General features: G+C 42.0%; 1 protein-coding gene across 2 annotated transcripts in view; it reads right to left on the reverse strand.

Annotated features, from left to right (window-relative positions):
• CYFIP1 (cytoplasmic FMR1 interacting protein 1) overlaps nucleotides 1-24,283 on the reverse strand; it is a 91,505-nt gene that overhangs the window by 25,817 nt on the left and 41,405 nt on the right. For both annotated transcript variants that reach the window (XM_039220246.1, XM_039220245.1), the window contains exons 22-25: nucleotides 22,879-22,966; nucleotides 8,733-8,876; nucleotides 5,890-5,980; nucleotides 4,663-4,793 (exon numbers count right to left, since the gene is read on the reverse strand). In XM_039220246.1, coding sequence (XP_039076177.1) covers nucleotides 4,663-4,793; nucleotides 5,890-5,980; nucleotides 8,733-8,876; nucleotides 22,879-22,966 — 454 coding nt within the window. The remainder of the gene's footprint in view (nucleotides 1-4,662; nucleotides 4,794-5,889; nucleotides 5,981-8,732; nucleotides 8,877-22,878; nucleotides 22,967-24,283) is intronic.

Genomic DNA, 24,283 nt, shown 5'->3' on the forward strand with positions numbered 1-24,283 from the left:
CCTCTTTTTCTGTAATTGTATCCTCTAAATCACTTATTCTCCTTTCTGCTTCTTCAATCCATGCATTGGACGTCTCCATTTTATTTTGCATATCAGATACAGCATTTTTTAGTTCATCACAACTATTTTTAAGCTCTAGTCTTTGTAGCAGCAGTTTCTTTGATGTCTTCCCTGCTTCTTCAAGCCTAGCGATTAATTTTATGGCTATTGCTCTAGGTTCTTGTTCAGTTATGTTGCTTATATCTGTTTTGAGCAGTTCTTTAGCTGTCATTTCCTCCTGGAATTTCTTTGGAGGAGAGTTCTTCCGTTTCATCATTTTGGTTAGCTTTCTATCTCTTGCTAATTTTAAAAGCATGTTATGCACCTGTGAATGCTGCTGTACCAAAGAAGGCTCTTTGATTTCCAGGGCCTGTCCATTCAGAATGTGTTCTTTGAGTGGTGTCTCTTGGTCTCTCTGTTGAGACCCTGATTATTTTATTTTCCTACTCGTAGTGGTATTTGGGACTCTGAACCATGTGCACTTTGGCTTGTTTCTTGAGGTAGCCCTGGTGGGAAAAAAACAGACAAACATACAGGGAACAAAGGCACACAAACGCACAGACAATTCCAACAATGCGCAAACTGAAACGGAAAAATTAAGGGACAAAAAAAAAAAGGAGGAAAGACAAATAATAAAAATATATAAAAAGTAAAACGAAGAAAAGAAAAAAGAAAAAACCCTAGAAACAAAAGACAGTCTAAAAGCATAGAACCAGAATTCCCAGCTACAAATAAAAAGCCAGGTGTATGCCATGCTGATGGAAGATCCTATACAGAGAGAGAAATCAGGGTGGGTAGGAAACGAAATTGGAAATGAAACGATCAGGCAGAGAGACTAAGAGGCTTAATTCAGAGAGAGAAAAAGAAGAATATGGTTAGAGATGAGGCGAAAGAAATGATGATAATGCTACTCAGAGAAACTATATAGTCTGATTACTCCAGAGAGAGGGAGAGAGATAAAAAAGCAGCAGTGGCAGTGTAGAATATACATCTAGAGAATGGATTAAATGTGACTGTTTAAGCAAGCCAGTGACCGAATTAATCAGGGCAGGGCATCCATGTTGGTCCTGCCCGGCTCCTGTGGGGGGTGTGTGTGGTGGTGATGGTGGTGTCGGTGGAGGTGGGGGAAGGCAGCTCGCTAGCGGGGATGGGCATGGTTTGGTGTAGGCATGTTTTAGCCTCCAGTGTGTCCTGAGGGCATCCTGCCTTGGTGGTTGTGTGGAGAAAAATGGTGGCGCCCTAGTCCCTTCTCGAACCAAGTGTTGCAACTCACTCTTTTGGGTCTGATCTCCCTGTGCCAGGGGCATAGCCAAGGTGGGCTGTGCTCTATATCCCAAGCCAGGCCTCATTTCCGATCTTAGTCCACAGCCCCCATTGATATTACCTGAAATATAAACTTGAAGGCGAGTCCCTCAGAGCAGTTTTAAGCCTGTCACTTCCCTCCTGGGGATCCAGCAGAGCCAGAAGCACAAAGGCACAGCTTCAGGCACCGCTGCATCCCCTCCAGGTCGAGCTGGCGAGCGAGAAGCAGTTTTTCCCAGGGTCGCCTGGGAGCAGTGCATCCCCCCTAGGGTCAGCTGGACAGCAGGAAACCGGGTCCCTCTGTGTCCTGTTGCCCGAAATATAAACTCGCACGAGAGTCCCTCAGAGTAGTTTCAAGCCTATCACCTCCTCCACCGGGGATCCAGCCAAGCCAGAAGCACAAAGGTGCGGCTTCAGAAGCCACCCATGTCCCCTCTAGGTCGAGCTGGTGAGCGAGGAGCAGTTTCTCCTGGGGTCGCCTGGGACGAGTGAGTCCGCCTAGGGTCCGCTGGACAGCAGGAAACCGGATCCCTCTGTGTCCCAAGCGAGGTTTTCGCTTCTCCAGCGACAGGGATGGTGTCTTGAGCAGTTTTGGCCACTCTTTCTTTTTTCCCCTAGACTCACCGTGGTTCCCCACAAAGGGGGATTCCACCCTCTCTCTGTGTCTCCGGTCCCGGCCCATTTTTTATCTTTCCCAGTTCGCACTCATGCAATAAGGTTTTCTCAGTGGACTTTGTCTCCTTTTCCTCCTAATCTCCTGGCTTCTATAAGGGTTCTATAAGGGTTCCTATGGCTTCAGGCCTTCTCCCTTTGACAGTTGGGGACAAGTGAAATGTATGGAGCTCCCTACTTCTCCACCATCTTGCCTCCTCCCTCCCATTTATTGTATTTCCTAAAAGCACAGCTGGATCAGGAGAAAAGTCAGCCTTCTAATGGTTCTCCTCTGCTAACTAATGTCAATTCTCTAAGGCAGTCCTCCCTCAGTAAACCCTGGGGCTCTCTGCCATAACCCAAAGGCAGTGACTAAAATGCACCTTCAGGTTTAGATACATGTGGACCAGAGAGATGGCACTTTGTATTGTGTGGCACTATGTGTTCAGGAAAAGTCACAAATGAAGGGAATCTTCCTATATTAAATATTTAAACTTCATGATAGGTTATGATTTAAAGTAATTCTTTCTAGCTTATGTGGTTGTCAAAAATTCACAAATATTGTAGTGGAAGATTCCGTTCTCACTAATATGTTCCTGGAACAAAGCTGTCCTGGACATCAGCTGCTTACTGCCTCCACAGGTGGCCTACCCAATCTTTAAGAAACTGCCAGCCCACCCAGTGACTCTGGTGGGTCCTTCACTTTATGCCGTCACTCCAGTTGTGGAAGAGGGTAGCATGTGAGGGGCTGATCACTCAGAGTCCATGCTGAATTGCAGATGGCCTGGGGTGGCCCCTCTGTATCACACACATGGAAAGGTTCTACCCAGGAACACAGTAACAGAGGGTAAAGTCAAAAGATGCAGGTCTTGATGGGAGGCCATCAACTCCTGAAGGTATCCACATCCACCTTTGGATTCTCTGACAGTATATTTTTTTTCTTTCTTTTTTTTTTTTTTTTAATTTAGGTATAAGGTGGCCAATCCAGTGGCCAGTCTCTTTGAGTGTGGTAGTCTGGCTGTCATAGTTTGAAATGTATAGGGGTACCAGGGTCCCTGTCACTATAAAGCATGACCCTGCCTCTGGCAAGCTCCCATGGTCCTGAAGACAAGAGACTCCTTTAAGAAGCAACATAGCAAAAGATCTCCCCAAACATGTCTAGAGATGCAACACAATTAACACTGAAATGTCAGTATGTCTTCTCAATACATTTGGCAAGCTGATACTTTAAGCAAAACAAAAATGTATGAAGAAGCAACATACCCTTGAAGATTATGGTAAAGGAACACGACCTGTCAGGTAGCAAGACTTAAGTGAGAGCCATCATGAATTAGGCAAGATGTTGTTATGCCATGGACAGAAATATGAGAAATGGGACATGGCAGAAAGCCTGGACACTGACCAGTACATCCACAGAAACCTGGCAGAAGACACAGTGACACTGCAGATCATCAAGGAAAGGAGGGGTTCTTCAGCCACTAGAGGAGAGACAACTGATTAGCCCCATAGAGAAAAAAGGAAACTTCATCTACTCTTATATACAGAGTATAAACCTAAATCTAGAAAGCAAAACTTAAAACTTTCAGTTGAATATATAAAAGAGTATTTTATGATCCCCCTTGGTAGGAAAGAACTTCATTAAAAAGATATGAAAAGGGGGCTGTCTGGGTGTCTCGATTGAGCGTCCGAATCTGATCTCACAGTTTGAGTTTAAACCCTGGGGTGGGCTTTATACTGTCAGTTTGTGATTCTCTCTCTCTCTCTGTCTCCCCCTCCCCCACTTGCACATGTTCTCTTTCAAAGTAAATAAACTTAAAAGAAAAACAAATTAAGTATCAGTTTATAAAAAAAATCACCACTATCAGAGTGAAAAGACAAACCACAAACAGGGAGAAGTATTTGCAATGCATGTAACACACAAAGGATATGCAAAGAGCTTCGATAAACAAGCCAGAGAAGAATGGGCAAAAGACACAATGGAGGATTTAACAGAATAGGAAGAACAAGCAACAAATGAAGATGCCCTCCTTAGTCACACAGAGAAAACCAGAGTAAAGCAAGTAAAGCCACAAGCAACTCTATGTTACAGTCACTAAGTTTTCTAATGCAGAATGGTCAGTTGTCATGAGGGGACTGCAAGACAGGCTAAATGACACCACAAGGAAGCAATCGGTGGAGAGAAGCTTCCAGCATTTGCTCTATCATGCTATCCACCACAGTAGTCATGGGACATATGTAGCTTTTTAAACATAAAATAATTAAAATTCAACAAAACTTAAAAATCAGTTCTTCACTCACACTAAGCCACACTTCAAGTGCTCAACTGCCTCAGATACAGAACTTTCCATCATGCAAACAGCTCTCCTGGGCAGCAGTGCTTTACACCCTTACATATACGTCACATTTGTTTAGATGTAGCAAATACTACATAATAAAATATTTCCACAGTGTTCACATAGTAGAACATTCTTAAACAATGAACTATATTGTACTTTTGTTTTTCAGTTGCATGAAACAAATTCAAAAACAAGAAAAATGGTGCTTTATAACACTCTCTTTTTACCCCCATTAAGTAACCCTAATAAATCAAGTCTCTAAAAAATGCTTTTTTCCATCACCTGTGGGTAATGACTCTGCATGGCCTGAGGGTTGGCTAGGCTGAGCACTCACCAGGCTCTGCTCGATAAGCAGGCAGAAGAGGACAGCATTGCCCACCTCCCGCAGATTCTGGAAGCACACTGTCTTCAGCTCCGCATACTCAACAATGTCCTTCAGCTGGTGGTGGAAGAACTCTAGGATGCCTGTAGTAGCAGATAGTGAGTAAAGGGGCTGGGGAGGTTGCAGGCACAGCCTGAGCTCTATGGTTGGGAGCACCTGTGTTGGTCATGAAACATCTCTGACACTGCCATTGTGCCTGCTATGGAGATGGCCATGTGTCCCTTGATCCCAACATCTTCCTTGCAACACCTGGGCCTTGGGCCTCAGCTCCAAAGCCTCTTTCTCTATCAATCCTATATCTTTGGAGGAGGCACATTACAAGAATAAAGGAGAAAGACCACATCATCATCTCCAGCAGAGGCAGAAAAGGTTTTGATAAAATTCATTATCCCTTCTTAGGCATAGATAGAAGGGGATGTACTTAATCTGCTAAAGTACATCTACAAAAACCCTGTAGCTAATGTCATAACTCTCAGTGGTGGAACATGCATTCTATCTCCCTGAGCTCCAAAGCAAAACAACACATTTTCATCACTGTCCTGGAGATCTCGCACACTGTGATAAAGGCACAAAAAGACACCAGGCATAGAAACTGGAAAGAAAGTTAAGAGTCCCTAATTTGATCTATACATTCAAATGCTGACCAGTCAAAACTCCACAAGCTGACTCCAGAATTTATGTGGTTATGCAGGAGACCTAAAATGGCCAAAACAACTCTACAAAGAACAAAGTTAGAGACTTTACAGTTTTCAAACACATCATCTCAACTATCAGGTCCCAACTGCCATTTTGCAAGGATCCCAGGGCAGTTGGACATGGCAGGTGAGCTCCCTGTCTTTCCCTGGTTGGTAATCTTCAGGGTCCCAGTGTTGTGCAGGAGTCAGAGGGCACAGAGTTCAGAGCCCCATTACCCATTAGTGACTAGGGGGCACTGCCGCTCTCTCCCATATCTTTCTCACCCAAGTGTGACAATTCTAACACACCTGCTCCCTAAAGAAAAGCTGGTTTGTTTGTTCCACTGGAAACAATCAGGCTTTGATTAGGTTCCTGACTTCCTCCCACCTGGGGAAAGCAGATCCTATCCTTATCAGTAATTTCTGACTTGATTTCCTGCACTCAAATCTGGATGTTTATGCTGTTCTCTCCGTACCACACCGCCAGGGAGGTGCCCACACTCACCAGGAGAGCCATATTCATGCCGGGGAAGGCGGCAGATCTTGGGCATCACCTCCATAAGCGTCTTCACGTACTGCAGGATCGTGCCTTGCAGCTGCAGAAGAGAGAGGCTACATCAGCCACTGACCACCACCGGTTGTGAGTGGTGCATGGGGGTTCTAAAAGGGAGTCTTAGTAAAACACATGGTTAATCACCAGGGCTGAGAATCACTTTGGCTGATAAAGGAAATCCTATCCATGGACACCTCCACCAGAGTGACTTTATAGAAGTAACTAAATACATTTTCTAAAACACAATTCTTCTTTTAGGAGATAAGTGGCCTGTCCCACTGTATGACAGTGGGAGGGAAAGGAGCTCTAGTTGTATCCAACAGTGGTTGAGTGTGGCAGCTCTGAAGAAGTGACATCCTCATGGGGCAGTTTCTGTATTCCTCTGATGGATCTGGTATAGCAGCAACACTGGACACTGTTACCTCATGTGCCTTATACCTTACAAGTTATGTGTTTTGGGGCAAAGGTTCTAGCTGCGGGTCCTAGCAGTGACTGAGTGGGTCATGGGCTCATGACTGTGTCAAAAGACCCAACTTTTATATATTCTAATTGATTTCTGATCCAAAAATGTTGTATATTTTGTCAACCTCTTAGAATTCTGTCAGCTTTTGCTTTGCGTTGTTAATGATCTTATCAACTCTTTGATGGACTGCTACTTTAATTATGTGGCCATAAATTCAGCTTTATATATGGGAAAGATCTGAAAGTCTGTATTTGGCAATAAAAAAAATCTTAAAGAAATGGGCTCAATCATAGGAAGTTGATTAAAATAATAAAAAAGATTAAAGATTAAGATTTTATAAAGTTCTTTCTCAGTTAATAGAAATAACACATAGAAAACTAAATCCATGTTAGTCTACATGTATCATTCTCTTGCTTTCTCTTTCCAAAAGACTTAAATAAAATACTTCTGCATAGAACTTCTGACTTCAATCTGAAGTTACACGGATGAGTGTCTGAATCCTTTATTCACAGTTTAACCCTCAACACCCAGGACAGGGGTGCACACCATCAACTTTCCAGGTACAACCAGCTATCACTGAATAACAGAAGTCTGAACAGCAGCAGGACCCTGCCCACACTACTGCCTCATAGCTGAGCCCATATCCCTCTTGCTAGGCTCTACCCCACAGACAGCTCAGAGCTCCTCATGGCCAATAGGCTCTCCTCCATATCTCCCAGGATAAATGTCTCCTGGAGACCCATTTCACAATCAGAAATAGGAATCTTCATACAATTGTCCCTGCCCAGATGCTTGCCAACTAAAACAGTCTCTCCATAATGCCTTCATGTTTCCCTCAGACAATAGTAGTGGTCCTTTATAAGAAAGCTGTTTTTAATGTTTATTTATTTTTAAGAGAGACAGACAGTAAGCAAGGGAGGGGCAGAAGGAGAGAGAGACACACACAGAATCTGAAGTAGGCTCTAGGTTCTGAGCTGTCAGCACAGAGCCAACATGGGGCTCCAACCCACAAACTATGAGATCATGACCTGAGCTGAAGTCGAGGCTTAACTGACTGAGCCACCCAGCAGCCTCTTAACTTTTTCTACGAATTAGTTAAAATAACATGGACCTATTCTCTTGAATTAAGACAGTTGGGGGAGAAATTAAAATTAAAAGTTTAAATATAAAAAAAGAAAAGCTACATATGGTCAAAAGTAGTGCTAAACTGAACAGTTCAGACACAGAGGGAAGACCCCCACCCACCACCCCGCTGGCTTTTCCACCCCAGTGAATTCAAGGCTGTGTGTGATACTATGATTTATAATAAATATATATTTTGTCTTGTACCTATTCCTGACACAGAGGCCGTAAATCCCTTCAAATTATCCTGAGAGCCTTAGAAGTGTCTCTTATTATGTTAATAAGGTCACTTTTGGAGGCCACCCACCAATGGAGGCTGGTTGCCAGAAGAACCAACCCCATGGTTGGATTTGGGACATTTAATCCCACTCCTAGACCTCTGGGGAGGGAAAGGGGTTAGAGGTCGAGTCAGTCACCAAAGGCCAGTGGTTTAATCAATTGTGGCTATGCACTGAAACGCCCATAAAACTTCAATAGGGTAGGGTCTGGAGAGCTTAACAGTTTGGGAACCAAAACAGTTCCACAGGCCACTATGAGGGGCTCCAAAATCCACAAGGAGAGAAGCTCCTTTCTTTGGGACCTCTCCTGAGGTATCTTTTCACCCGGCTGTGGATTTGTATCTTTTGTAACAAACTGGTAACCTGGCGAGTAAACTAGTTTCCTGAGTTTTGTGAGCTGCCCTAGCAAATTAATTGAACCCAAGGAGGGGGCTATATAAACCTCTGATTTACAGCCAGTGGGTCAGAGGCACAGGTGACAAATCAGACTTGAGATTGAGTGGGAGTGGGCACAGGGCAATCTTGTGGGTCAGAGCCCTTAATCTGTAAGATCTGATGCTATTTCCAGGTAGACAGTGCTAGAATTGAGTTGAATTATAGGACACCCAGTTGGTATCAGAGAATTGCTCAGTGGGGTGGAAAATCCCCCTCCCCACATTAGAATTGGGTTCAGGGGCACCTGGGTGGCTCAGTTAGTTGAGCATCTGACCATGGCTCAGGTCATGATCTCATGGTGTTTGAATTTGAGCTCCACATCAGGATCACTGCTGTCAGCCTGTCAGTGCAAAGCTTATTTCAGATCCTCTGACCTCCTCTCTCTGTCACTCTCCCACTTGTACTCTCGCCAAAATAAATAATTAAAAAAAAAAAAAAAAAAGAATTGGGTACAGAACACTGCACTGTGTAAAGGAAACATATCAAAGAAAACATACCAGGCTTTTCACGACCTTCAGCAGCTCCTCCATGACCACTGCAATACCCTGGTAGCCGAGCAGCCGGCAGATGACCTGAAAGTGCGGAGGCCCCACAAAGTTTCGGTAGCTGCCATAAATGCTAGAGTAGGCCAAGTTCAAAGCCTGAGGGATAAAGAATATAAGCGCTTGATGAAATCCAGAGTTTTCAATGTGGTCACTATGCACCCAAGGTGAAATATTGCTGCACCAAGAAAAAAAAAAAATTGCTGCACCAAAGATGCATTCAATACAGTGTCCTTAAGATGGAGAATTCCAGAGAATTTGTTAGACTGTCCTTACTGGTATTTATATCTTCAACATAAAGACATGACAAGCAAGCTTCCTAAAACAGAAAAAAGAAAACAAAGCCATTTGGTTTCAAAGATTTATCAAACTGCCAGTTTAAGGTCCTGGAATGAGAAATGAATACATCTTCATTGCTCTCTCCTCAGAGCTGCTCCCAGTCTCCTGGGGAGACATCTGGGAACAGACACTGATCAGGGACACACAGGGAGCTGGGACAGCAGCCCTTGTAGAATGAGTGGGTGAGAAAGGAAATCAGGGTGGTTTCCTTTAGAAGGGAACCTTCAAGCTTGTTTAAGAACACAGATGCACAGGGGTGCCTTGGTGGCTTATTCGGTTAAGCGTCCGACTTTCGCTTAGGTCATGATCTCGAGGTTCGTGGGTTCAAGCCCCGCGTCGGGCTCTGGGCTGACTGCCAGCTCAGAGCCTGGAGCCTGTTTCAGTCTGTGACTCCCTCTCTCTCTGACCCTCCCCTGCTCACGCTGTCTCTCTCTCTCCTAGAAATAAATAAAACATTAAAAAAAAAATTAAAAAAAAAAAAAAAGAACACAGATGCACACTCAGCAGGGAGACCCCTAATAAGCATTCAGTGCTGTGTATTTTCCTCTCAGCACTTTTCAGCTGCATCCCACAAATTTTGATATATTTGCATTTCATTTAGTTTGGTTGTCTTTTTTTTTTTTTTTTTTTTAATTTATTTCTAGGATAGAGAGAGACAGCATGAACAGGGGAGGGTCAGAGAGAGAGGGAGATACAGACTCTGAAACAGGCTCCAGGCTCTGAGCTGGCAGTCAGCACAGAGCCCAACGCGGGACTCGAACCCACGAACCGCGAGATCATGACCTAAGCGAAAGTCGGACGCTTAACCGACTAAGCCACTCAGGCGCCCCAGTTTGGTTGTCTTTTTAAACATTTCCCTGGAGACTTCCTCTTGACCCATGGATCATTTAGAAAGTATTAATTTCCAAATGCTTGGATTATTCTTATCACCTTTTTGCTACTGATTTCTATTTTGAGTTCACTGTGGTCACAGAACACACTGTATGATTTCAACTCTTTTAAAATTTTCTTGAGGTTTGTTTTATGGCCCAGAATATGGTCTATCTGGGGGAAAGCCCCATGGGCACTTGAAAAGAATGTATGTTCTGCTTTAGTTGTGTGAAGTGCTCTACACATGTCAATAATTTACTGCTGGCTTGATGGTGTTTACTTCTTTACTGTTGCTGATTTTCTGTCTACTGATGACTAAGAGAGAAATGTTGAATTCCCCAACTATAATTGTGGAGTCGTTCATTTTTCCTTTCACCCATGTGAGTACAGTATTTGCTTCAACTATTTTGAAGTTCTATTGTTTGGTACACAAACAGGACTGCTGTATTTTCTTGGTGGCTTGACCCTATTCTGTAAAGTCCCTCTTGGCCCCAGATTAATATTCTCTGCTTTAAACTCTATCTTATATTAATAGAGTCATTCCTTTCTCCTGATCAATGTTTGCGTGGTATATCTTTTTTTTTTTTTTTTAACATTTATTTATTATTGAGAGACAGAACATGAGCATGGGAGGGGTAGAGAGATACAGAATCCGAAGCAGGTTGCAGGCTCTGAGCTGTAAGCACAGAGTCTGATGCGGGGTTCAAACCCACAAACTGCAAGATCATGACCTAAGATGAAGTCGGACACTTAACCAACTGAACCACCCAGGCGCCCCATGCATGGTATATCTTAATCCATCCTTTCACTTTCAACCTACCTATATCATTAATTTGAAGTGCATGTCTTGCTCAATCAACTTTTAAAATCCACTCTGCCTATCTCTCAGTATTTTAATTATATTTAGACATCTCACTTACATTTGGTACATTTATACATATGTAATTATTGATACCTAAGTAGGGTCTGTTTCATTCTTCCTGACTTCCTCTGGGTCACTCAAACATCTTTTAGAATTCCACTGTGATTGACCTATAGTTTCAAGATTATTTTTTCACATGGATGTTTTAGTGGTTGTTCTAGGTCTTATGCAGTGTATAAGTTAATTATAATCCACTGTTAGCAACATTTTACCACTGTGATTGAAGTGTACCAACCTCGCCTCCATTTAGGTTCCCTGTATCCTTCTCCTACCCCCTTAATCATTGTCTTAAATATTTCTCTACATACATTGAAAACCATATCAGAAAAGTGAGAATTCTGAAGAACTAGCACAGCAGGCCTGCTTGCAATTCCTGGGAATTCACCCTTTGGAATATTATTGTTTTGTTTTGTTTTAAATTTACATCCACGTTAGTTAGCACATAGTGCAATAATGATTTTAGGAGCAGAATTAAGTGATTCATTCCCTAGATATAACACCCAGTGCTCATCCCAACAAGTTTCCTCCTTAAAGCCCCTTGCCTATTTAGCCCTTCCCTACACCCATAACTCCTACAGCAACCCTCAGTTTATTGTCTATATTTAAGAGTCTCTTATGTTTTATCCCCCTCCTTGTTTTTATATTATTTTTGCTTCCCTTCCTGTATGTTCATCTGTTTTGTATCTTAAATTCCACATATGAGTGAAGTCCTATGATATTTGCCTTTCTCTAATTTCACTTAGCACAATACCCTCTAGTTCCATCTATGTTGTTGCAAATGGCAGAATTTCATTCTTTTGATTGCTAAGTAATATTCCTGTGTGTGTGTGTGTGTGTGTGTGTGTGTGTACGTTTATCCATTCATATGTCGATGGACATTTGGGCTCTTTCCATACTTTGGCTATTGTCGACAGCGCTGCTATAAACATCGGGGTACCTGTGCCCAATAAGGCTGTTTTCTACCACTGGGGCATTTAACCATGCTAAATAAACTTGTTTAGGTTATATGTACAAACAGTGATTTATGGTGGGCTCTTTTCCTTCTGGGGACTCTGGGATTTCAGTAACTGTGAACAGTCAACATAGGTGGCATATTCCTATGTAACAGCCCTAGTGAAAGCCTTGGACTGGAGCATTTGAGTGGACTTCTCTTCGCTGGGCAGAAAAACTACACATCCCAAGCAACCCCCATGAGGGACAACTGGTAGACTTCACCGGGTTCAATCACACCTGATGCATCTTTTCCCTTACTGCTTTGCATCCTTTTGCTATAATGAACTATAGCTGTGAGTATAGATGAGTCTGTGAGTCCTTCTGGAGAATCAAAATGTGTGGGTGGTCCTAAGACCCAAAAACAGAAAGTAGAAAAACTGAAAACAATTTTCAAATACAACACTGACCAGGTTGGAAACACTGCTAAGTGTCTCCTGTGCCCACTCTTACAACCCCCAATCACACCTGAAAGGGGAATTATTTTGATCATCAGACCACATATACCCTCTTCCCAACTCCTCCTCAAAGAACCACAATGTGCATTTAAATGCTGGAATTTGGTGTGAGGTTTTTGCTTGATAAGTTCTACTGTTTCAAAAGAAAAACATGAAAATTGTTAGTGAAATCTAATGGTTTCAGGAGCTAGGAAAGATGGTGGAGGAAGAGGACCCTGAACTTACCCCATCCCACGTTTTCAATGAAATACGCTCCATCTCCAAATCAGTAAGATGGAGAGGTAACTAAAGACTGTGAGAAAAAACTCCACAATGAAACGCAGAGAAGAAGCTGCATCTGAAATGTTAGGATGGTCAGAAAGGCAGACAGAGCCTGCCAACAAAAGAGAGGGAACTAAGTATGCAAAGAGGACAGAGAAAAAGTCCTCTTGCACCAGGGAGCTCACATGAGAGGACTAATATCCATAAATTTTGGCTTTAAAAACCAGAGGGCTGCATCAAAAATTAACAAAAGTAGGCCAACACCAAAACGTATTGTAGTTAAATTTGTGAAATATAATGCTCAGGAAAAAATTCCTAAAAGCAGCAAGTGTAGCAACATGGATGGACCTTGAGGGTGTTATGCTGAGCGAAATAAGTCAGGCAGAGAAGGACAAATATCATATGTTTGCACGTATAGGAGGATTAGGAGGAACTTGACGGAGGAACAGGGGGAGAAGAAGGGCGGAAAAGGGGGGGGAAAGGGAGAGAGGCAAACCATGAGAGACTCTTGAATGCTGACAAAAACTGAGGACTGATGGATGTGGGGGGGAGGAGGGGATGGGGCATGAAGGGGGGCACTTTGGGGATGAGCACTGAGTGTTATGTGGAAACTAATTTGACAATAAACTATTTGTGTAAAAAAAAAAAAAAAGCAGCAAGACAAAGGAAGTCCCTAACTTAAAAGGGAAAACAAAGAAGGTTAGTAGCAGATCTCGCCACAGAAACTTGGCAGGCCAGTAGGGAGTGGCAGGATATATTCAAAGTGCTGAATGGGAAAAATCTGCAGCCAAGAATACTCTATTCAGCAAGGCTATCACTGAAATAGAAGAGAGAGAGTTTCCCAGACAAACAAAAGCTAAAAGAGTTCGTAACCACTAAACAAGCACTGCAAGAAATATTAGACTCTTTGAGTGGGAAGGAAAGATCAAAAGTGATAAAGACTAGAAAGGAACAGAGAAAATCCCCAGAAACAATGACAAAACAAGTAAAAAAAAAAAAAAAAAGTCTGTAAATACATATCCATCATTTACTCCGAATGTAAATGGACTAAACACTCCAGTCAAAAGAGAAATGGTGTTAGAATGGATAAAAAAAAAAAACAAAAAAAAACAAAAAACCAATATCTCTCTATACGCTACACCCAAGAGACTCATTTTAAACCTAGACACCTGCAGATTGAAAGTGAGAAAGTGAAGGAATGGAGAAATATTTATCATGCAAATGAACCTTAAAAAGAAAGCCAGAGTAGCCATACTTCTATAGACAAAGCACTTTTTTTTTTTTTAAGTAGGGTTCATACCCAGTGCAGAGACTAATGTGAGGCTTGAATTCATGACCTTGAGATCAAGATTCTTGAGACCAAGACCTGAACTGAGATCAAGATTTGGACAGCTTGTGCCCCCAGACAAACTAGATTTTAAACTGAAGACTGTTACATGAGATAAAGAAGATCACTATATCATAATTAAGGGGTGTATCCAAAAAGAAGATCTAATAATTTTTTAAAATGTTTTATTTATTTCTGAGAGAGAGAGACAACATGAGCAGGGGAAGGGTCAGAGAGAGAGGGAGGCACAGAATCCGAAATAGGCTCCAGGCTCTCAGCTGGCAGTCAGTACAGAGCCCGATGTGGGGCTGGAACCCACGAACCGCAAGATCATGACCCGAGCCAAAGTCGAACACTCAACCAACTGAGCCACCCAGGCACCCTAGAAGATCTAATAATTGTAAATACTTATGCCTTAACCTTGGAAGCACCCAATACATAAAACAACAAAAATAAAGGAACTCATTGATAACAATACAAAAACAGGAGAGGACTCTAACATCCCACTTACATGAATGGACAGATAATCCAAGCAGAAAAATCAACAAGGCAACAATAGCTCTGAATGACACACTGGAGCAGGTAGATTTAACAGATGTACTCATAACATTCCATCCTAAAGCAGAAAAATATACATTCTTTTACAGTGCACATGGCGAGGCACCTGGATGGCTCAGTTGATTAAGTGTCTGATTCCTGATTTTGGCTCAGGTCGTGACCTTGCAGTTCATGGATCAAGCCCCACATTGGGCTCTGCGTTGACAGTGGAGAGCCTGCTTGGTATCCTCTCTCTCTCTCTGCCCCTCCCCTGCTCAGGCTCTCTGTCTCTCTCAAGATAAATAAATAAACATTAAAAAAAGATTTAAAGTACACATGGGGCATTTACGTTTCTAGGAATTTATCTATTTCTTCTAGACTGTCCAATTTGTTGGCATATAATTTTTCATAATATTCTCTTATAATTGGTTGTACTTCTGTGGTGTTGGCTGTTATTTCTCCAGGATAGATCACATACTGGGTCACAAATCAGGTCTCGATAAGTACAAAAAGACTGAGATCATACTATGCATCTCTTCTGATCACAACACAATGAAACTTGAAGTCAACCACATGAAAAACTTTGGAAAAGACCACAGGTACACATAGGTTAAAGAATATACTACTAAACACTGAATGGATCAACCAGGAAATTAAAGGAAGTTTATAGCAATATAGACCTACTTCAACAATCAAGAAAAATATCTCCAATGCACAACCTAACCTTATGCCTAAAGGAGTTAGAAAAAGAACAACAAATGAAACCTAAACCCAGCAGAAGAAGAGAAATAATAAAGATTCGAGCAGAAATAAATTATATATAAAAATGAAAAAGAACAACAACAAAACATAGAACAGATCATCATATTTGATAAACCTACACCCAGACTTATCAGGAAAAAAGAGAAAGTACTCAAAATCACAAATGAGAATGGAGAAATAACCAACACCATAAAAATACAATTATAAGAGAATATTATGAAAAATTTATGCCAACAAATTGGACAATCTAGAGAAACAGATAAATTCCTAGAAACATATAAACTACTAAAACTGAAACAGGAAGAAATAGAAAACATTAACAGACTGATTATCAGCAAAAAAATTGAATCCATTATAAAAAAAATCCCAACAAACTAAGGTCCAGGACCAGATGGCTCTACAAGCAAACTCTACCACATATTTAAAAAAGAATTAATATCTATTTTTCTCAAACTATTCCAAAAAATAGAAAAGGAAGAAATTCTCCAGATTCATTCTATGAAGCCAGCATTACCCTGATACCAAATCCAGATAAAGACACCACTAAAAGAGAACTACGGGCCAATTTCCCTGATAAACACGCTTGCAAAAATTCTCAACAAAATACTAGCAAACTGAATCCAACAATACATTAAAAGAGTCATTTACCACGATCAAGTGCAATTTTATTCGTGGGCTGCAAAAGTGCTTCAATATTCACAATCAATCAATGTGATACATCACATCAATATGTAAAAGGATAAAAGCCATATAATCATTTCAATACACACAGAAAAAGCATTTGACAGAGTATAGCATCCATTCATGATAAAAACCCTCAACAAAGTAGGTTGAAAGGAACATATCTCAATAAAGGTCATAAGTGAAAAAATAACAGCTAATATCATCCTTAATGAGAAGCCACTCAGAGAAAGACAAATACCATATGATTTCACTCATATGTGGAATTTATGAAACAAAACAAATGAGTAAAGGGGGAAAAAGGAGAGAGGGGTAAACCCAGAGTCAGACTCTTAATTATAGAGAACAAGCTGATGGTTATAGGAGGGGTGGATAGGTGAAATAGGTGATGGGGATTAAGGAGTGCACTTGTGATGGGCACTGGGTGATGTATGGAATTGCTGAATCAGTATACTGTACACCTAAACTTATGTAACACTGTATATTAACTAACTGGAATTAAAATAAAATTTAAAAACAAAAAGAAATCTGAGGGCCTCATACTACCAATAAGAAAAGTCATTTTCAAAGCCGCCCTGAATTGCTTGGGGCCTGTAGCTTAATATTACCTGGTCCCAGGAGTGCCTGGGTGGCTGAGTCAGTTAAGCATCTGACTTCAAACCAGGTCATGATCTCGCGGGTTTGTGAGTTTGAGCCCCGTGTCGGGCTCTGTGCTGACATCTCAGAGCCTGGAACCTGCTTCAGGCTGTGTCTCCCTCTCTCTCATCCCTCCCCCACTCATGCTCTGTCTCTCTCTCTCAAATATATTGGGACTACATCAAAAATAACCAAACATTAAAAAATTAAAAAAAAATTGGGGTCCTGCCCTCCTGCCACCCTCAACCACACCTCTGGCTAATGTCCAGCTTCCCTATGGACTACACTCACCCCAAATAGGGCACATTCCAGGGGCATTACAACCAAAGTGATGTAACTACTCAGAGGAAGAAGAGAAGGCACTACCTCTGAACAGGCCAAAGTTATGAACACTTTATTATAAAATACTTAGATTTAGAAGAAGGAAGTTATTTGGATGTCCAGTCTTACAGCTCAATTCAAGAAACAGTTTGCTGGCCACACCCAGCATCAAAGACTTGGGGCTCACTTTGAAACCAGATGACGTGCCACTAGACTCAATAGCGGTGTCTTGGGTTCTCTAACACCCTTGAAGCTATGAGTCTTCAACTGTACGTCAGGGACAATCTTACTTATCTTACAGAAAGAGAACATCAGTGACACACTCAAGAGCATAGTATGTTCACTCAGAGTGTGATATTCCAAGAACCAAATAGCATTATGATGAGCCACTCATCTAATTCAATATTATTCTCACAAGACCTGTACTAGTTCATCATTCATTAAAAACAAAAAAAACTATTAGATTTTTTAATTGGATTCATGTGTATTCCATAATCTCACAGGTATGGACACTTTAAATTGCATTGCAACAAAACAAAGTAAAATGCTGGCTTTGAATATAATAATCAACTCTGACTCATACAATGTATTGTCATTCTTCCTTTTTTGGTCCTCAAAAAAGTATCATATAAGATGAACAGTCAACATCAATGTCACTCACCCAAATTTTTGGCAGAATTGTTAGAATCCAAACAATTTAACAAAAAATACTAGTTTAGGGTAGAAGAATAAAAATGACACAAACGTAATTTCACAAACTGAGGCTGAAATCTGTAGTTCAGTCACAGCTGATCACTTTTAAAAGAACAATCAAGTCCAATCCACCTAATCTTTCTTTTCCTCCAAATGGGTACCTACTGTGCAGATATTCCCTGGTCTGCTCACGTCCCTGAGGACACATGAGGTATAACACTGCTGCCTGAATTCCTGGAGGAAAATCCTGCAGTAAAAAAACAAATCCTGAGCCATTAGCACCAGGATGGATGCACAATGTGTTTGGCCAGCGGTATGGACACAATAGTGCTGGTGAAGAACCTCTCTCTCAGAACCAATACCACAAGCCTTCTCCCCAGGAATTCATTCCTCCAAGGATGATGTAGGAGGTTGGCCTGATACCCTCATGGCCAGATGCTGTGCAAATGTGTGGTATCATGAGCATCTACCTTTCCTCAAAGGGCCAAACTTCCCTTATGCCTTCTCATCCTCTCCAACTGCTGGGGCAGGGGATAAAATGGAGGACAGAGAATGGAAAAATCACTTCATTTCTTGGTTCCTCCTTCGCACAGGCTCTTCTCTTTTTATCTTAGCATAAGAAAGACATATTTTGTGGTCATGCCAACAACAGGGATTAAACTTCAGAATCAAGCCTAGTTCATAGCAAATCTTTCAGTTAACAGAGACCCAAGAAATTTCTCTTACTTGCCAAAGTTTCTAGTCCTATCTTCTAAAACTACATAAAGCTTCTTTTAGTTCCAAGGAGGTAAAACACTACATTTATTTATTTATTTATTTATTTATTTATTTATTCATTCATTCATTTTAAATTATCAAACTTTACTAATTAAAACATAACTATGATATATTCTGAGTAAAATGGCATCAGTGTAGTGGTTAAACATGAATTCTATACCTGTACACTATATTCTGGTTGTTTTGATTCAATACTCCTCTCTGATAATTGCTTTCTTGAGTTCCCCCAAATAAGACTTTTCAGTCATCTTTGATATACACTTTTCTTCAGGTAGTAAGCTTCCAGATAGGTTTCAACACTGATTGCATTTTAATTTCAGAAAGGGGGCATTAGAGTACTTATTCTAATCCTTCTCAATATCATCCACCTCATGCCTTTCTGGAGGGGCAGAGGAGGTGGGCAGCCTGCACCAATACACCAGCCAGAATCACAGTGTTTGCTCACTTCCAAAGGCATGGTTCTAGCAGAATCAAGTTTAAGTTACCATATGTAGTGACAGCAATGAGGGCAAACAAGAAGACAGAAATTAAAGGTTTACACTCTAAAGGATAAAAGATTAGGAAAGAATGGATTAGAAGCATCTTTTCTACTTCTCAGATCAGCTGGCATCTAAAAGGGTGTCCTAGTGTAGGTCATGTGGGGTAGCACCCCCCCTCGATTTGTGTCATGGCTTCAACTGCCTTGAGATTCAAAAGCAAGTTGGGGTGCCTGGGTGGCTCAGTCGGTTAAGTGTCCAACTTCGACTCAAGTCATGATCTCACAGTTTGTGGGTTCGAGCCCCGCATTGGGCTCTGTGCTGATAGCCAGCTCAGAGCCTGGAGCCTGCTTCAGATTCTGTGTCTCCCTCTCTCTCTGACCCTCCCCTGCTCAATGCTGTCTCTCTCTCTCTCTCAAAAATAAAAAATTAAAAAAAAAAAAAAAAAAGGCAAGCTGGTGTACACAGGTCTACACCTGTTGCCATCTTAACTCGACCAGCAGCTCAGAGCATGAGAATAGCTTTCTCTCAGGGTCCATTGAGTGTGGGTGTCTCCTGGGCATGGGGCAGAAGCAAAGTCTGTTAATTGCCTGGGCCTCGTGTCCCACCATAAGCATCACCCATCTGACCAGAGGGGTTTCCCAGTGGCAGCACTAAGCCAGGTGCTTTATCTTCCACCTCCCTTCTCTGAGGCAAGTGCTCCTGGGGACTCCTCTGGAGGTGAGAAATCTTCAGACAAGTGGGAGGAAGGGAGAGGGCAGGGCACCAAGGTCCCCTGCTTGTATCTCAACAGCCTCAGTCCCTTTTCCATCCTCCCTGACTCACTGGCCACGTTCACAAAACTGCTGGGGTGCCCTTCTCTTGACCACACCAGGCTATTCTGGCTCTTCATACTTGTCTGCACCCCGGTGCCCAGTCAACATCTTCAGTCTTCTGTGGATCAAGGCCTGCACTCACTCGCTAAACCAAGAACCCTGCTCCCTGGCTGAGGCCAGGTGCAACCTGGGTCACAGCACATGCTCAGGAAACACCTGCTGAGTGAGCCCTGAGACTATAACTACAACTTGATATCAGTAAAAAAAAAAAAAATTTCTTAATATTTTCAAAAATGACACTCAGTCCCAGAACACAGCAGAAAGAACAATGATGTTTGGCTTTCTTCACTCCTGGTCATCATCACGAGGCTTAACAGAGCAGCCAAAATCCTGACCATAACCAATGGGACCAACATGATCCTTCAACCCAGCACACCTTCTCAACTCCCATAACCCCTGCCTCAGCTGAGAGAGCCATAAAACCTGCCTGGATATGTCCAAAACAGACATCCAACAGGGCAGCATCAGCATCCTCCCCCTCACTCAAGAGCAAGGTCTATGACATGCAGAGGAGACAGACTTAGAAGAGGAGTGGACACAGGCACCAGGGATAAAGGCCTCTTCCCTTTATTTTTTTTTTTTAATTTTTTTTTTATGTTTTATTTATTTCTAGGAGAGAGAGACAGCGTGAGCAGGGGAGGGTCAGAGAGAGAGGGAGTCACAGACCGAAAGAGGCTCCAGGCTCTGAGCTGGCAGTCAGCACAGAGCCCGACACGGGGCTCGAACCCACGAACCGCGAGATCATGACCTAAGCGAAAGTCGGACGCTTAACCGACTAAGCCACCCAGGCGCCCCAAGGCCTCTTCCCTTTAACCCTCCTAAATCTAGCCCTGCCTGACTTCAAAAATGGACACTTCCACTCACCAACTGCCAGAAATCTAGGAAACATCTTTGGGTCTTCCTTTTCTCTCTCCCTCCATCTTTGGGTTATCAGCCAAACTCCAGTCACATCCACTTCCAAAATACCCCTTGAGCCTAAATACTTTTATCTCTGTCAATGCCACATGGTCCAAGGTACTACCTCCTGCCTGGACGAGGGTAACATCTTTCCACCTGGCATCATTCTTCAACTGCACCTGGCCCCTCCCTCAGATCCCATCCCCAAGCTGCCTGCCATAGACAACCCCTCCCCCACCCCCATCTTGTGACAGAGCTTTGGGCCCACAGGGACCTCTGCAGGGTTGGTTCCTTCTCAGCATCCAGATCTTGTTAGAGCAAGACCTCTCTAAAAACCAGCCGAGGTTCTATCACAACAGTCCCTTTCACAGCATCCTAGGAACGCAGCTTCTCAAGTGGACATGCCCTTCCCACATACAATGCAGAGCACATGATGCCACCCAAATGCAGAAAATAGAGACAGCATCCATTTCAGCTTGAAATTCCACATATCCTTGCAAAACACAGGCAGTTTCTAGCTCTGCTAATACTGGTTTCCCTTTCCTCCCAAATATATCCTTTACTTAATTAACCCTCTGGCTTGTCCCACTAAGACATCTACCATTTCCCTCTTGGCTGACAGGTTGAAAACTTTAAATGGTCACATTAGTTTATAAAGTGTTGTGATGACAGGAGTGGCCAAAGGGAGAAGACATCACAAACATGGAGAAGTTGAAGGGAGAGAAGGAGGGCGAGCCAAGGACCTGTCTCTTCAAAGACTAGTCAGAAGGGAAGGCTGACGTTCTGATTCCCTCCGGAGAGCCAGCACTAGGGATCTGAAGAGTGGTCCTTTTTATGTCATTATGTTAATAGGCTAATTTCTTTTTTTTTCTTTTTTCTTTTTTTTTTTTTACAAATAGTTTATTGTCAAGTTGGTTTCCATATAATACCCAGTGCTCTTCCCTACAAGTGCCCTCCTCCATGCCCATCTCCCCTCATCTCCCCCTCTCCCCCACTAATAGGCTCATTTCTACACCTGTGAGAAGAATGTACAGAAATTACAGAGATGGTACTGCCCAAACTTGAGCCCCTCAGAGCTTAAAGCTCCAAGGCCGCAGGCACCAGTGTCCACACCCAGGCAGGGGCCACACTCTACTTCCCCATACAGTCCACAGGTTAAAATAACTAGTGAGAACAATGCACATACATCATAAACGGAGTTCAGAAAAGGAAAACGTTTCTCAGACTCAGCTCTCCCAGAGACAGCCACTGTTTAGCATATACTAATCTTTTCTCTGGATATATCTTTTTAAAATTAGGATTATTCTGTTTGGAGTGTGGGGTTTTTTTTTTTCAACTTAAAATACAGAACCCACAACTTATCACAGGATCTACATAAGTATCTGTAATGACTGTATTCCAGTGGACAGTAAGTTGTCCTAGTGTTCCTGATGGTCAGTTAGGTTGCTTCTGTATTTTTTGACAATGTTGTTATGACCACCCCCATAGCAGACTTTACTTTATACTTGTCTGATTTATTCCCTTAGCTGTCCAGCTTTCTACAAATGAGAACATTTAAATATTGATAAACATTTCAGCTGGTCCCCTAGAATCGTGCACTCATTTATTTTTCTTTAATTACTGGTGAGGCTGGTTACCTATTTCTAATTTTTTACTACAGTTTTTGGAAATACCTGCTCATTGCATCTATCTCCTTTTCACTACAGAAGGGTTTGTCTTTTTCTTATGAAACTATAAGATTATTTTAAATATTAACAAAACTAACTTTTAATAATACTCTTAACTTGTTACAAATTCAGCCACTCTCAGCCTGGACACTTGTCTTACCTTACTAGACAGCAGCGGTTCCATGGCTTTTGCCAGTTTGCCTGCTTGCCTGTAGTTTCTGGATGTCAATCCTTTTCTCCATGCCCCCTTCCAGCTCGGTCCTTCCCTTCATGGCATCATACTTGGACAAGATATCCTAGCCTCTCTGTCACAGATATGTCCTTGAGCCTATAACACACTTTCCTGGTTTGATATTTTTAAACCATTAAATCTGCTGACAATCTCACTTACTGCAGTGGCAGGAGTGAGGCCAGGCCTAGCTGCACACCCAAGACATAGCCAGAGGGTGGTCCAACACTACTATTACTTTTTAGGAAGATGCTAATAGAAGAAAACAACAACACTTCACACATGACATGATACATTTAAATCACTGCCACCAACGTGAATTAAACTAAATTCGTAAACTAAATTCGTTACTAAAATCGTAACACAAACACAAAAGAACCTACCTTTGATCCATGTAAATACTGGGGTTGTGCATTAGGCTGTTTATCTCTTTGAAATTCCTGAGAAAATGGTAATACTGTCCGAACAAATCTAAAAAAAAAGGATAAAAAGAAAACAAAAAATTTAACAGTACTTCTTTAAAATTCAGAACTTTCCAGTACTCATCAGCTAAATCTTCCCAGTTAACTGATATAATCATCACATAGGAAAATTCTAAGAAATCAAAAACCATAGTACAGATGATATAAACACTCTGAAGTATGATATACATGTATCCAAAGTTCACAGAGTGAGAACACCAGGTCCTACCACCGAATAAGCAGTCTACAAACTTTGGAAAGCAGTCTGGTCTGTTGGTATCAGGCCCATTTCATGCCTAATGTAGTCCACTGACAAGTTGTAATGACCTAGTAGTCAGGCATTGTTGAGCCTCTGGACATGGTGATGACCTCGGAGACAGGATGGGAAGGAAGATATAGGCAATAATATCCAGTTACTCAAATCACTAGTTACAAGCTAATGGGAAGAATGAGCAAACTAAGTGCTTGTAACCACACGCATTTCGCCAACAGACTGTGGCTTGATAATGGTTTAAGAGACATTGAAAATCAAATGCTTGGATTTTAAAGCAGACATGTCAAACTTGGCTAATACTTTCAAATCAGAAGGTTCATTTAAACATATAAAAGTTTGGGGCTCCTGGGTGGCTCAGTTGGTTAAATGTCTGGCTCTGATGTTGGCTCAGGTCATGATCTCAGTCCATGCGTTCCAGCCCCATGTCGGGCTCTGTGTTGTGCTGATACCACGGAGGAACCTGCTTGCGATTCTCTCCCGCACACTCTTTCTGCTCCTCCCCTGCTCGCTTGCTCTCTTTCTCAAAATAAATTAAAAAAAAAAAAAAAAAACTTTTATAAAGAAGGACCATTAAGAAAAATATACAGATTTGCTAACTATTAAGCATGAAAACTTGATTATACACTTTAATAAACAAAAAAGGATGTAATTGGCGTAAACCACCAGGGCATGAAATGAACATGCATATCTGAGGGGAGTATATTTACACAGAAATGCCATGCTTTTGAGTGTCTGGATTTTGTTGTTATCCTTTAAAATTTTTTTAGTGTTTTTTATTTATTTCTGAAAGAGAGAGACAGTGTGAGCAGGGAAGGGTCAGAGAGAGAGGAAGACATAGAATCTGAAACAGGCTCCAGGCTCTGAACTAGCTGTCAGCACAGAGCCTGACGTGGGGTTCGAATCCACAAACTGTGAGATCATGACCTGAGCCAAAGTCAGATGCTCAACCAACTGAGCCACCCAGGTGCCCCCTTGTTGTTACTCTTTAAAGAGTGTTGAGTTATCTTGGGCAGAATGTTAACAATGCTTGCAAGTCAGCTGTACCTTTCATAA

The sequence above is a fragment of the Hyaena hyaena genome, unplaced genomic scaffold (genome assembly GCF_003009895.1).
Source record: "Hyaena hyaena isolate Hyena2069 unplaced genomic scaffold, ASM300989v1 scaffold_892, whole genome shotgun sequence".
Lineage (NCBI taxonomy): Eukaryota > Metazoa > Chordata > Mammalia > Carnivora > Hyaenidae > Hyaena > Hyaena hyaena.